We start from the raw sequence: 12,500 nt of genomic DNA, 5'->3' as shown, positions 1-12,500 counted from the left end.
GCGTCCTGGAGGAGACAGAGATCCTGGAGGTGGGCCCCAAGGAGTGAGCAGGGAGGAGCCAGGAGAGGAGGCCCTAGGCTGCAAACAACATCCTCCCTGGGGTTCAGGGGCCGGGTGGGTGCGTGGTGAGCAGCTCCAGACTGCTGGTAAGGCATAAGGGAAAGGGAAGGAGGCTGAGACATGCCCCAGAGAGCACTCAGGGAGAAGCAGAGAGAGGCAGAGGGTGGACCAGCTGCTCCACCTCGCACTTTGGCGGAAAGCAGCCTCCCCCAGTCCCGGGGCTTCCCTTCCCTTCCACCAACACAGGTCATCTAAGATGGAACCACGTCCCCTGCCCCCAGCTCCTTACTTCCAGAGGAGGTCTGTGCTGCACTTTCCCATAAACAACCACTGGTAACAGAGACCTGGGGGGAGGCCGTGTCGGGACTCCCTGGATCTGGCTCTGTCAGGGAACGAGCTGGAGGGATCACCCATGTTCCAGATGGTAACACTGCGACGCAGCCTGGGAGACGCCAGTCAGGGGCACAGCCTAGGTTAACACAGAGGCAAGGGGTCGGTGAGATGGGCTTGGGGGCTGGAAACCAGGGTCCTGTGCTTGTCCCAGCCCTGTCCTGGTTCCCTAGCGGTGCTGTTTCTCATCGGCTTCAGTCTTCCCTGAGGGGTCACAGGGCCAGGCCGAGACAGGGCTACTGGCGTCACTGGGTGCAGCCTTGCTTTCCCACAGCCATCCTTCTTCTAGCCCCCCAGCTCCGCGTCAGAAACCTGGTCACCCTTCACCCACTTAGCTCAGTCCCGTTGAGGGATTTATTACCGGCTGCCCTGCCATCTGCCCCGCAGTAATAAATCAGGGCAGAGCAGAATCGCAGCCATCCCGAGTGTGCATGTATAAAAGGAGAGGGTGCTTCAGGGGACCCCAGAGCGAGCTGGGCACCCAGGCGAAGTGTGGACCAGTGCAGCAAGATGCCTCTCTGGGGACTCCTGCTGGCGCTCTGGGGCTGCAGCACCTTCAGTCTCCCTGCAGACACCGCCGCCTTCAGACGGTAACTGGGAGAAAGGGTGGGGGGAGGAGGGATCCTCACTTTCCTGACACGGGTTGGGGGGTGGTTCAAACAAGGGATGTCACCCCTTCCTCGCAAGCAGCCAGGCAGGGAGAGTTTCGCCCCATTCAGAGAGGTCAGGTGACTTGCCCGATGTCACACAGCCAGCAGAAGCACTAGCTGGGCCTTTTAATCCTGGCCCAGAGTTTTCAGTTCCTGCACAGATCACCATGCTAGGCGCTTTGGGTGGACTCGAGATGACTGAGACATGTTCTCTGCCCCTCGGGAGCTCACAGACTAAGTACTAAGAAGGGTGTGGTATTGTTAACTCTGCCAGGGAAGCAGGGCAACGTAGTGGTTAAACGCAAAGCTTCCAGAGCTGAACAGTCCTGGTTTAAATTCTGTTCCACTAGCAGTGCCAACTAACTCTGGAACCATGGGCAAGACCCTGAACCTGGCCAGGTCCAAGTTTGCCACTTTTATTTTTTCAATATTCATTTATTTGGCTACACTGCCCGCTTGGATCTTCATGGCAGCAGGCAGGATCTTTTAGTTGTGGTGTGAGAACACTTAGTTGTAGCACGTGGCATCTAGTTCCCTGACCGGGGATTGAACACAGGCCCCCAGCATTGGGAGCATGGAGTCTTGGCCACTGGACCATCAGGGAAGTTCCAGTTTACCATTTTTAAAACAGGGATAATAAAATACCTATTTTACAGAGCTGCTTTGAAGAGTGAATAAGATATTGCCTGTAAATGCCTCAGCCTGGTGCAGGCATGCTGTAAAAACCCAGCTGTTACCATCTCCAGGGGGATTATCACGAATATTAAAAGAAAAGTTTAAGGCAGCCCAAAGGAGAAGGATAAAGACCCAACATCCATGTTTGGCGACAGGCCCTGAGGGAACCCTGATGGCTCAGCTGGTAAAGAATCTGCCTGCAATGCGGGAGACCTGGGTTCGATCCCTGGGTTGGGAAGATCCCCTGGAGAAGGGAACGCCCTGGAGAATTCCATGGGCTGTATAGTCCATGGGGTCGCAGAGAGTCGGACACGACTGAGTGGCTTTCAGTTTCACTTTCTTCCCTGAGGGAACAAGGCTTCTTCAAGGCTGCAGGAGCGGGGAGGTAGGGGGGAGAGGGCCTCCTAGAGAAAGGGTTTCACGCTGGGGAAGCAGATGGGACCAGAAGACCTGAAGTTCAGGGGCAGGCTTCCGTAACAGTGGTAGTGGCTAGGCCTGTAAAATGCTGAGGACTTCATAGGATTGCTTCCTGTGTCTCAGCTCAAGTCATCCTCCCAACAGTCCCATTTCATAGCTGGGGACACTGAGGTCCAGGGAGGTCCGATGTAGGAGGCTCAGCCTGGGCACACGCTGCACCATGTTTCCAAAGCCTCTTTCCTCTGCTCCAGGGAGAGTAGCTGCTGGGCTGGGGGCGTGGTGAGGGGGAGAGGCGCTTCCCAGCGGCAGTATGTGTCTGAGCGTGGCCCCCACCCCCAGGATAAAGGGAGGGAAAGGAAAAAAACATTCTCCCTCGTCTCTTCAGAACGAGAAGAATGAAATTAGACCAGGGTGAAGAGGGAGTCAGGCTTTCCAAATGTACTTAGAGGAGTTTTGCTAACTGACATGAGCCTCAACGTCCCCATGCAAGGCTCTGTGGCGCTCTGAACGGCCGATTCCAGTCTCAAGGTGCAGTCATTGCCTTTTACACACAGACACCTTTTACAACATGTACTGAGCACCGGGCAACTCAGTCTGCAAAGTGCGTACTCTTGGTGGTAGGTACTACCATTAAGTCCATTGTTACAGAGACCCAGAGGAGGTCAGGTAAGTTGCTCAGAATCAGGCAGGTAGGAGGGGATTCGAGCACATCGCGAGGACCACTACACCCTCATCACAGAGGGCACGAGGCTGTGCAGCGCTGGTTACGGACACCCGGGGGAAACGGGGCAGGTGCCCAGGCAAAGGGGAGGCCAGCGTGGGGGCATGGGGGCTTCCAGGAGGCGGGGTGCACGCTGGCCTTAGAGGGCTGGAAAACGCTGGAAAGTGCTGGTGTGGGGGGGAGGGGGAGAGAAAGGGGAGAAGGAAGGGATTCTCTAAAAGGAGAGGGTAAAAGGAGCCCTCTCTGGGGTCTAGCCTTCTCTGTCCCTCCATTTTCCCATCTGTAAAATGAGAATAGTAAAGATACTCACCTCAGGTGATGGCTGCAAATCAAACAGATCATAGTCGTGAAAATACTCTGTGGAAGAACAGACCATGTTATGAATATGGCAAGTCAGTTCTGTTAAAATATTAACACCAACAAGCATGAAAGTTGCATTCACGTTTGTGGGCAAAATGCATGGGGCCTGAGAAGGAAAGGCTAGTGCAAGTACAGAAGAAATAGGGACCCTCCAGACTTTGGGCTGCAAGCCCGGGACCCCCAACAACGGCTCAGGCTGTGGCCCACAGCCTTCACGTCGGAGTCCGGGGACCCCTCTGTGGGAGATGGGCCAGTCAGGGCACCTCGAATCCCTGCTGCACCTACTCCTGAGTCGCCTCATCCCTCACCCCAGAGTGAGGACAGCCAGCCTGCAGGATGGGAACGAGGTCACGTGGTGGGGGTGGCCTGCACGGCGCTGGGTGTCCGCACGGTGGCAGCTCAGGGCGACATGAGTTTCCCAGTTTTCTTTAACTCTGGCTCCCGAAGGTGACAGGAAAGCGTCGGGACAAGAAGCGGAGGGCCTGGGACCTAGGCTCAGGAAGGCGCTTCTTCCCGAGGGCAGGCTGCACAGGCACTCTGGAGACGCCTGCATTCCCCGACCCCGCCCAGTCCAGGCCCAGGCCCCTGGCCGGGTGCTGCCTGCTGCTTCCTGGAGCCCCCGCCCCGGCCGTGCGGGCATGTGCTGCCACCTGCAGGCCCCGCGTGGCACTGCCTCACCCATCCAGCCGTGAGCCGGCATGCCCAGCCTTCACCTCCTTAGGGGGACGTCAGTGCTGTTTCCTCCTCCGTCTTCCCATCCGCTGGAGCCCCTCGAAGGCGGTGATGGTCTTTTTATCTCTAGCATCCAGCATGGTGCAGGCACAGAGTAGGTGTCCAACCTGTGATTGTGGAGTGAATGAATGAACAAATGACCTTAAAATGATGAGCAAAATCAAACAACAGGAGCGAGTTAGTTGAGGATCATTTAATACCAGCACAGGTAACCACGGAGTCTCCTTCAGAGACTTAAGAGTTCAAGAGTGATTCCTAGGTGCCTGGGCTAAGGTTGGGGTAGTTTTATTAGAAGCTTCTAGAACTCTACCATTACTGTGGGAGGGGACAGAGCTCGTCTACTTTTTCTTACTCCATCATGGGCCAGGATCTTCCTCAAGAAGATGCCCTCAGTCCGGGAAAGCCTGAGGGAACGAGGCGTGGACATGGCCCAGCTGGGTGCTGAGTGGAGCCAGCTCACCAAGACTCTCTCCTTTGGCAACCGCACCTCCCCTGTGGTCCTCACCAACTACCTGGACGTGAGTGCCCAGCTCGGTCCCTTGCCCACTTCACTCTCTCCTTCTTCTCTTGGGCCTAAGGCATTTTTGCCCTTTCTGAGCACCTCACGAAATTCCCATTTCACAGCTGGAAAGACTGAGGCACAGAGGACCGGAAGGAGCCCAGAGGCGGGGTCAGGTTTGGAACTCAGGAATCCAGGCCCTAGGCCCCCAAGTACAGGTGTTGCAGGGGCAGGGGCTCAGCGAAGCATCAGGATTTCTGTGGGGCATGGGGCACCTCCCTGCTTCACTGGCAGTACATTTAATTTGCCCTCTGGTCTTACTGAGCCTCCCACTTCCTGTCATGAGACCCTGCTAAGCCTCTGACTCCATCCCTGCTGAAAATGGAAGCCCAGACCACCCAGGCTACGTGGTCTGCCTCATCTCACCCCAAGTTCCAAAGGGCATATCGGGCAAGACCCCAAGTCTCCCCAGGCGCCTCAGGCCACCACCCCTCTCCTTCGTCCTGCAGACCCAGTACTATGGTGAGATCGGCATCGGCACCCCACCACAGACCTTCAAAGTCATCTTTGACACGGGCTCTGCTAACCTCTGGGTGCCGTCCACCAAGTGCAGCCCCCTCTACACTGCCTGTGGTGAGACCAGGGGCCCGAGTGCCCTCCCCTGTCGGGCCAGGCCCAGCTCAGTACCTCCTGCTGCCCCCTGAGCTTCCTCCATCTGCCTCCGCCCCCTGCCCCTGAGAGGAGAGGAGAGAATGTCATGGCCAAGTAAAAAGTAGGCTCCAGAAGGACTGAATTCTCAGGCCCATTCAGAGCATAGCCTGTGTCCTCCTCAACCTCAGGGAACTGCTGAATGCTTCCAGGGACCAGAGCCCTCTCGCCAGCCTGGGATTAGCAATTACTTTAAGACACTTCATCTGAGACAAAGTTCTCAGAGACATGAGCACATTACAGGGGTCCAAGAAATACAGACCTTGATTGACTAACCACATTTTTCAAGCCTCCCAGCTCAGGGCCGCCCTGTCTTTGCACTCAGGCCCCACCCAGTGCCCGCCTCCAACCCCTTCCCCGGGCTTCTCGGCCCTGAGCCTTTGTCTCCCCGCCAGAGATTCACAGCCTCTACGACTCCCTGGAATCCTCCAGCTACATGGAGAATGGGACGGAGTTCACCATCTACTATGGATCTGGGAAGGTCAAAGGTTTCCTGAGCCAGGACCTGGTGACTGTAAGTGAGGCTGTCTCAGGTCATCTGCCCTCCTTGTCCCCAGGCCTCCTCTGCCACCCTAGCGTCCCCGGTTGGGGATGGTGCAGCCCAGCCCGCCTTGGAGGAGCACCCTCCTCTGCTACTGCTCCCTGGAGCTGCAAGCACCTGGGGCAGAGCAGAGCTGATTTCTGGGCACTACCCAAGTAATCTGTGAGGGCCTCTGCAGCTACGGCATTCATGGAGCTTGTCCTGAGCCCAGTCTCCAATCGAGGAACCTGCTTGGGGTCATCCAACTCTGACTGAGCTCTTAACCAGACCCTAGACTGAAATCCCGAGTCAGGGTCAGGGTCAAGGGTACTGTCAGCCTTATGGTCAGGATCACTTTTGGAGTTAGGCACAGGTTGTAAGGTCACAGCTGAATTCAGAGTTTGGAATTAGGGTCAGTCCTCGTTCTCACTGTCACTTGGTCTGGGTCTGACCCGCCTCCATCTCTAGGCTTCTCCACTCCCTGCTCTGGCACAGTCAGGGTAGGGGTACCCATGGAACTGGGAGAAATCAGTGTGAGCCCATGAAATAGGGGAAAGGGGGCGTGAACGGCAGGCCTGACTGTGGTGCCACCTTCTGCCTCTGCCCCTCATGTGTGTTAAGAGAGCTGCTGTGCACTTGGGGTTGATGAAGTGGTCACACCCGGGGCGGTGTGTCCCTAGGGCCCTTCGTGGGGAGGCCTGGACCGGACTCTGACCAGGGGATGGGCCGTGGGCTTGGTCTCCCCTGGTGCTCCTTCCTTCCACAGGTGGGCGGGATCACAGTCACACAGACCTTTGGCGAGGTCACGGAGCTGCCCCTGAGGCCCTTCATGCTGGCCAAATTTGACGGCGTCCTGGGCATGGGCTTCCCGGCCCAGGCAGTCGGCGGCGTCACGCCCGTCTTTGACCACATCCTCGCCCAACGGGTGCTGACCGAGGACGTCTTCTCCGTCTACTACAGCAGGTGGGCAGGGCGGGGCCGGGGCGGGCCTGGGCGGGGCCGGGGCCGGGGCGGGGCCGGGGCCGGGGCCGGGGCGGGGCCGGGGCCGGGGCGGGGCCGGGGCCGGGGCCGGGGGCGGGGCCGGGCCGGGGCCGGGGGCGGGGCCGGGCCGGGGAAGAGGGGGCGGGTCGAGCTCCTGTGCTGCGTTCAGGATCAGGTGGTGCTCGCTCCATATCCAGAGGGATACGATCCAACATGGAAGCCAGCGCTTAAATAAAAAGGAAATAAAGTCAGGCACTCAAATCCTCAGTCATACTGTACCTTTCAAGTACTCAGTGGCCGCAGTGACTACCGGCTACCACACCGCACTATACAAGCACAGCACAGTTCCATCTTGGCAGACGAGGCTTTTACTTACAGTTTAGTTCAGCACTGCTCTAGAGCAAGAGAAGAGCGCAGAGTGGCGGTGATGGGAAGTGAGGCCTTGCCATGACCGCTGGGCCTCCCTGTGAGGGCCTGGCTCCTCTCATGTGGACTGCTGACTTCATTCATTAGTGCCTTCACTTATCTGCTCAGTCCCTGACTCCACAAACCCTGGACACTGACATGACAAGCTCTGTGCAAGGCTCTAGGGGTACAGCCATGAACACAGTGTACCAGACAGAGTTCCAGCCCTCACAGAGCTCACAGTCCAGCAGGGAAGACAAGCAACATTACAGTATGATGAGCAAAACAGGGGACATGAGGTTGAAACCCTGTGCTTTCAACTCCAGGCCAAACTTGGGTGCAGCACAGCCAGGCTTGCAGAAGCTAGCACCAGCTGTGGAGCAGAGCTGCGATCTGCCCTGAGCTGCTGGGCACAAGCTGGAGACAGGCATGAGAGCTGCAGCCCAGTAGCAGTGAGGACAGAGGGGAAAGCCAGCACCCAGAAACATCGCAAAGATAAAACGGAAAGGAGTGTCTAGTTTGGCGAGAGAAAGAGAGTGACTGAGAAAAGGCCACCAACTGGCGGGCGGGGCAGTCTTGGGAAGAGCTGCTCCAGAGGCCAGACAAGGGCGGAAGGCAGGCAGTGCAGAGACAGGTGTGGGTGTCAGGGAGGGAAAGGCCCACCGTGAGAAGTCTGCCTGGGGAGGGACGCAGACACAGCTGCGCAGAGAAGCAGGGAGAGACGTGCAGGTGTCTGTAAATGCTGGAGGATGCCCGAGTATGGGCAGGTGGGAGAATCAGCCAGCAGAGGGCCAGCAACTGAAAAGGCAGGAAAAGAGGACAATTGAGGGCAGGAGCCGAGAGGCCACGGGATGGAGGGGAATCCCAGCAAAGAGGCCTTGTTGAGGAGAGGCCTGCCTCTTCATTTACTCTGGGATGAGAAGGAGGAAATGCCCAGAGAGACCGTGAAGTGTTGGGAGAGAGGTGAGCGGAGCTCGTCTAGCACAGTTGCACGTGTACTGGACTCATAATGGTGCAACTTGCACCAGTAACACGTGTGAGCTGCGTGCTGCAACGCGCACACACACCTGCCTCCTAAGAGGGCTGGAAACCCCATCTCTCTCTCTTACACACACACACACACACACACACACACGAAACCATCCCCAAGGTAGACCCTGACCTGTGGGAGGCATCATGCCATCTCGAGGAGAGGAAAGCAAGGGGCATCAGCTGCGGATGGGGCACCAGAGGTCCTGGCTCCAGGGCCCCACTCACTGCTGGGGTGACTTCAGCAACTTACCTCCTGGTGACTCCACTGCCTGGAGGGTAAAGAGTGTGTAATACCCCCCTGCCAAACAACGGGCTGGTGGGGCTCACCTGAAACAAAAGCTTCCTTTCTGCTGTCTCTTTCTCTGCAGAGATTCCAAGTAAGGAGATGGAAAGCCCGGACTTGGCCCTGACCCTCCAGAGCACCTGGCCCAGAATCACACATGCCACCCTCCCCAAACTCACTGCAGCGGGCCAGGCACCACTGACGCCCAAGCTCCCCATCTACCCCCGCCTCCCTTACGCCCCTGCCCACCACCCTAGCAGCTCCCAGGGGCCCATCCCAGGTCCCGCACTGCTCAGGCCCCAGTGAGGTGGGGGCGACCCTGTCCTGCGTCTGCCCCTCCTCTGTGGCCTCTCTGGGGAGGCTTTACTGGGTGCTGCTGGACCACACTGGAACCCTCTGACTGAGCTTTGGGGACGGGCAGAGGTGGAGAAGCGGCCTCCACGCCCCGCCCCAGCCTTGCCGCCGGCCCTGAGCCTGGGCCCCGCCTCCCTGGTGGCGGGGGTTACTGAGTCCTGGAGGCCGGGGGTGTCCACGCTACTGTAATCTTCCCTTTAGGAATTCCCACTTGCTAGGGGGCGAGATCGTGCTGGGAGGCAGTGACCCCCAGTATTACCAAGAGAATTTCCACTACGTGAGCATCAGCAAGCCTGGCTCCTGGCAGATCAGAATGAAAGGGTCAGGACCCTCAACCCTCTTCCCTCTGAAAGTGCTGCTGCTGGGGGTGGGCCTGCAAGGGGGCTGGGCTGCCATCCCGCCCTCTCTCCAAGTGCAGCCCTTGCTCTCTGCTTGCTTGGTCCAGGGAAGGGACACGGAGATAATGGGTCAGGGGGAGGGCGCAACAAGAAGAGGCGGAGGGTCACTAAGCTGTGTGCTGGGGTGGGCAGCATTCTCTTCTTCCAGCTCACGTGTCACGCATCCCTCACCGCGTCACCTGACCTCCGGCATGGCCTCCCATCACCTGCCCACACTCAGGAAAACTGTGCAGCTTGGTGGTGCCCCTCAGCCTTCTGTCCAGCTGTCTGTCTGACACGGTGGCCTCCCCCAGGGTGTCTGTGAGGTCGACCACCTTGCTCTGTGAGGAGGGCTGCATGGTCGTAGTGGATACTGGTGCATCTTACATCTCAGGCCCCACCAGCTCCCTGAGACTGCTCATGGAGGCCTTGGGGGCCAAGGAGCTCAGCATAGATGAAGTAAGGAGCTGGGGGGCGGGCACCAGGGAGGAGGGCGCACCACCCGGCCCAGGCCCCCAGATCACCCCAGGATGCTTTGTTTCTGAATGGGACCGTTTCTGGCCTTCCTCTCCTGCCTCTCACACTCTTCCACATCTGACCTGGGCCCTGGGAGGGGAGCTCGGGAAGCTGGGGGCTGTGCCCACCCCTCTGCGGCAGAGGGGCCAGGCCACAAGCATGGGGCTACGTCTCCTGGGGTACCTCCCACACTCAAAGGGGCTCCTGTGACCCTACCCGCTGCCAGTATGTCGTGAACTGTAACCAGATGCCCACACTCCCCGACATCTCCTTCCACCTTGGAGGCAAAGCCTACACACTCACCAGTGCGGACTATGTGTTACAGGTGAGGCTGCGGTTTGCTCCTCGGTGGCAGGGAGGAAGAGGGGGCAGGGGCCTTCAAAAACAGACATGTCATTATGCACAGATTACCTGCTAGACCAGTGGTTCTCGAACTTGGCTGCACATTAGGGTTACCTGCGAGCTTTTAAAAATCCCAGTAACAAGCCACATCCCATACCAACTGATACCTCTGGGGATAACTGGGCAACAGTGTTTACAAAACTCCCCAGGTAATCGCAGCATGCAGCCGAATTTGGAAATCACTGTGCCCATCTCCTGATCTCCATTCTGATCAAATGTCCCCAGTAACGCTATCTGCTTTTTATACTCAGCATGTTTAGAGGTGTTAATAGTTTGTCGAGGACCAGAAGCTCTGCCAGACTGGGAGCTCCTGAAGGCAGAGCTGCGCCCGACCCACTGTCAGTAGCATCCGGCTTAGTACCTGCCTCTAGGAGGGGTGTGACCCATGATGGCTGAAAGGGCCAAGATGTGATGGAGGCCCAGTGCGGATGGGGCACGGGTGGGCAGATGCTGCTGAGGGCTCTGGCAAGGTGGTTATGTGCCAGGCAGTGGAGGAACCTTTCTGCTTCCTGCCAGGACCCCTACAATAATGATGATCTGTGCACACTGGCCCTGCATGGTATGGACATCCCACCACCCACTGGACCAGTCTGGGTCCTGGGTGCCACCTTCATCCGCAAGTTCTACACGGAGTTTGATCGGCGTAACAATCGCATCGGCTTTGCCCTGGCCCGCTGAGGCCCTCTGCTGCCCTGCCCTGGCCCAGAACTAGAGCACTCTCTGGGACCACCCCCCAACCCCTGCCTGTGCCCTCACTCAGGGGGGTGGAAGTCCCCCCGGATGTGTGCCCTGCCCCCAGTACTGGCTCTTCCCTTCTTTGAGGACCACAAAATAAAGACTTCATGTTTCCAACCCCACTGCATCTGGGTTCTCAAGGATTTGAAACAGGGAAGTACAGTGTGTGATCTTGTGCAGACAGAACGCAACACAATGACAAACTCACAGGCACACAAGCACAGGCTCCTGCACGCAGGGCTGATGCCACCCATGCAACGTCGGCAGGGTTCAGATGGAGTTGTTCACACTACCCTGGGCGGGAAGTTTGCAGAGAGCCAGCCCCTGGAGAACCAAAGCTAACGCCGCGGCAGTGGACTGTAGACAGAAAGATGCTCCAAGCTCATGGAGGTCAGCCGCCAGCGCAGGCTCTGTGCTTCCCCACGTAGCCATCTAACATGCCATCTAAGGCACTAACACCTAAAAACATAGAGCCACAGAGGTCTGCCCGATACTCCCCTTGTACAGGAGGAGAAACTGAGCCTCAGAGAGTGAAAGCTCTGGCCAGGGTTGCTCAGTGACGTGTGAAAGACCACAACTAGAAGGCTGCCCATCTGACTCAGACCTCAGGAGCTTCCCACCTTCCCACATACAGGTGAGTCTCCACAGGTTCAGAGCTTCAGCCACCCCAGGACGGGCCCAGGTGCACAAGCACATAGATCTAGGCGCTGCGCTCTTCCATATCGCGAGACCTGGGGCTCAGGTCGAGGTGCTCTCCCGCTCTGACGCCTTGGACTGGCTGTGGGAGACGTGTAGCTTGGGGAATAAGACACCGTATCCGCCCAAATGAAGCCACTGACACTGTCCCTCTTCATGACAGCTGCTCACCCCTCTTTTGACTGAAAGAAGTGAGGCACTGAGGGGCTCACCCAGGCCTCAGCAAACCTCATAGCTCCAGAATTACCGCCTGTTGGGATTGTATGGAATCCCAGGACCTCTCCCTGGCAGCATTCCCACATCTGTGACATCCCTGTGCAGAGCCAGGAGCATCACTCTCTGAGTCTTCTTGCCTGCTTAGCTGTATTTCCTCGCTGCAGGAAGGCAGGGTTCTCTCCCAACATCCTGGGTTCCGCGACCTTAAGTAGCGCCCCGCCCCCCAACATCTTCTATCCTATTCTATAAGACAGCCATATACGGCTGTTTACATTAAACATAAAATTGAATTAAATGTCACACTAGCCCCATTTCAGCCCTGGACAACACGAAAACAGAACACGCATCAGCCCAGAAGTTCTTTGGGGCAGAGCGGGATTCTGGGCAGCGATGAGGAGAGGGGCCTTGCGGTTGGGAGATTCCCGAAGAGGTGGAAGGGGCCACGTGGGGAAACAGGCACTTTCCTGGGTGGCGCCGCGAGCGCTCTCCCAAGTCGGCTGGTGACTGAGGTCCCCATGGGCACGGCCGCCAACAAAATGCATCTCCCCAGTCCCCTCGCCATCCCAAAAGGCCTACTCCCGCGGAGCCTCTTGCAGGAGTGCAGGGACTGGGGGCTCAGGTGGTGCCGCCCAAGCTAACCACCTGGGGGCGGCGGAACCTCCACACCTCCGGGCGGACTCGGGGCGCGGGGGGCGCTTTCCCCGGGCCCCGGCCCGGTTATCCGGGGGCGCAGCCTCCGATGGGGCGGGAGGGCGGAGGCCCCTCGCGGCC

General features: G+C 58.1%; 1 protein-coding gene across 2 annotated transcripts; it reads left to right on the top strand.

The window, feature by feature from the left end:
* Positions 1 to 948: 948 nt before the first annotated feature.
* REN (renin) lies at positions 949 to 10,760 on the top strand. 2 transcript variants are annotated; one of them, XM_068986546.1, is made up of 10 exons: positions 949 to 1,040; positions 4,373 to 4,523; positions 5,014 to 5,137; positions 5,608 to 5,726; positions 6,499 to 6,695; positions 8,519 to 8,527; positions 8,989 to 9,108; positions 9,479 to 9,623; positions 9,907 to 10,005; positions 10,599 to 10,760. In XM_068986546.1, exons 1-10 carry the CDS (start codon positions 961 to 963, stop codon positions 10,758 to 10,760), a joined length of 1,206 nt encoding a protein of 401 aa, XP_068842647.1. In that variant the 5' UTR covers positions 949 to 960. The 2 variants fall into 2 exon arrangements, with proteins under 2 accessions (XP_068842647.1, XP_068842646.1); XM_068986545.1 differs by lacking the exon at positions 8,519 to 8,527 and having other exon boundaries at positions 961 to 1,040.
* The last annotated feature ends 1,740 nt before the right edge of the window (positions 10,761 to 12,500 follow it).

The sequence above is a fragment of the Capricornis sumatraensis genome, chromosome 14 (genome assembly GCF_032405125.1).
Source record: "Capricornis sumatraensis isolate serow.1 chromosome 14, serow.2, whole genome shotgun sequence".
NCBI lineage: Eukaryota > Metazoa > Chordata > Mammalia > Artiodactyla > Bovidae > Capricornis > Capricornis sumatraensis.
The sequence above is the reverse complement of the archived record's forward strand: the minus strand, read 5'-3'. Positions and strand labels throughout refer to the sequence as shown.

Excerpts from the sequence above, each read along its gene's own strand:
- REN (XM_068986546.1), top strand. The coding sequence starts at position 961 with ATGCCTCTCTGGGGACTCCTGCTGGCGCTCTGGGGCTGCAGCACCTTC. Across the intron at positions 5,138-5,607 it reads CCCCCTCTACACTGCCTGTG|AGATTCACAGCCTCTACGAC; the intron begins GTGAGACCAGGG and ends TCTCCCCGCCAG. Across the intron at positions 9,109-9,478 it reads TGGCAGATCAGAATGAAAGG|GGTGTCTGTGAGGTCGACCA; the intron begins GTCAGGACCCTC and ends GGCCTCCCCCAG.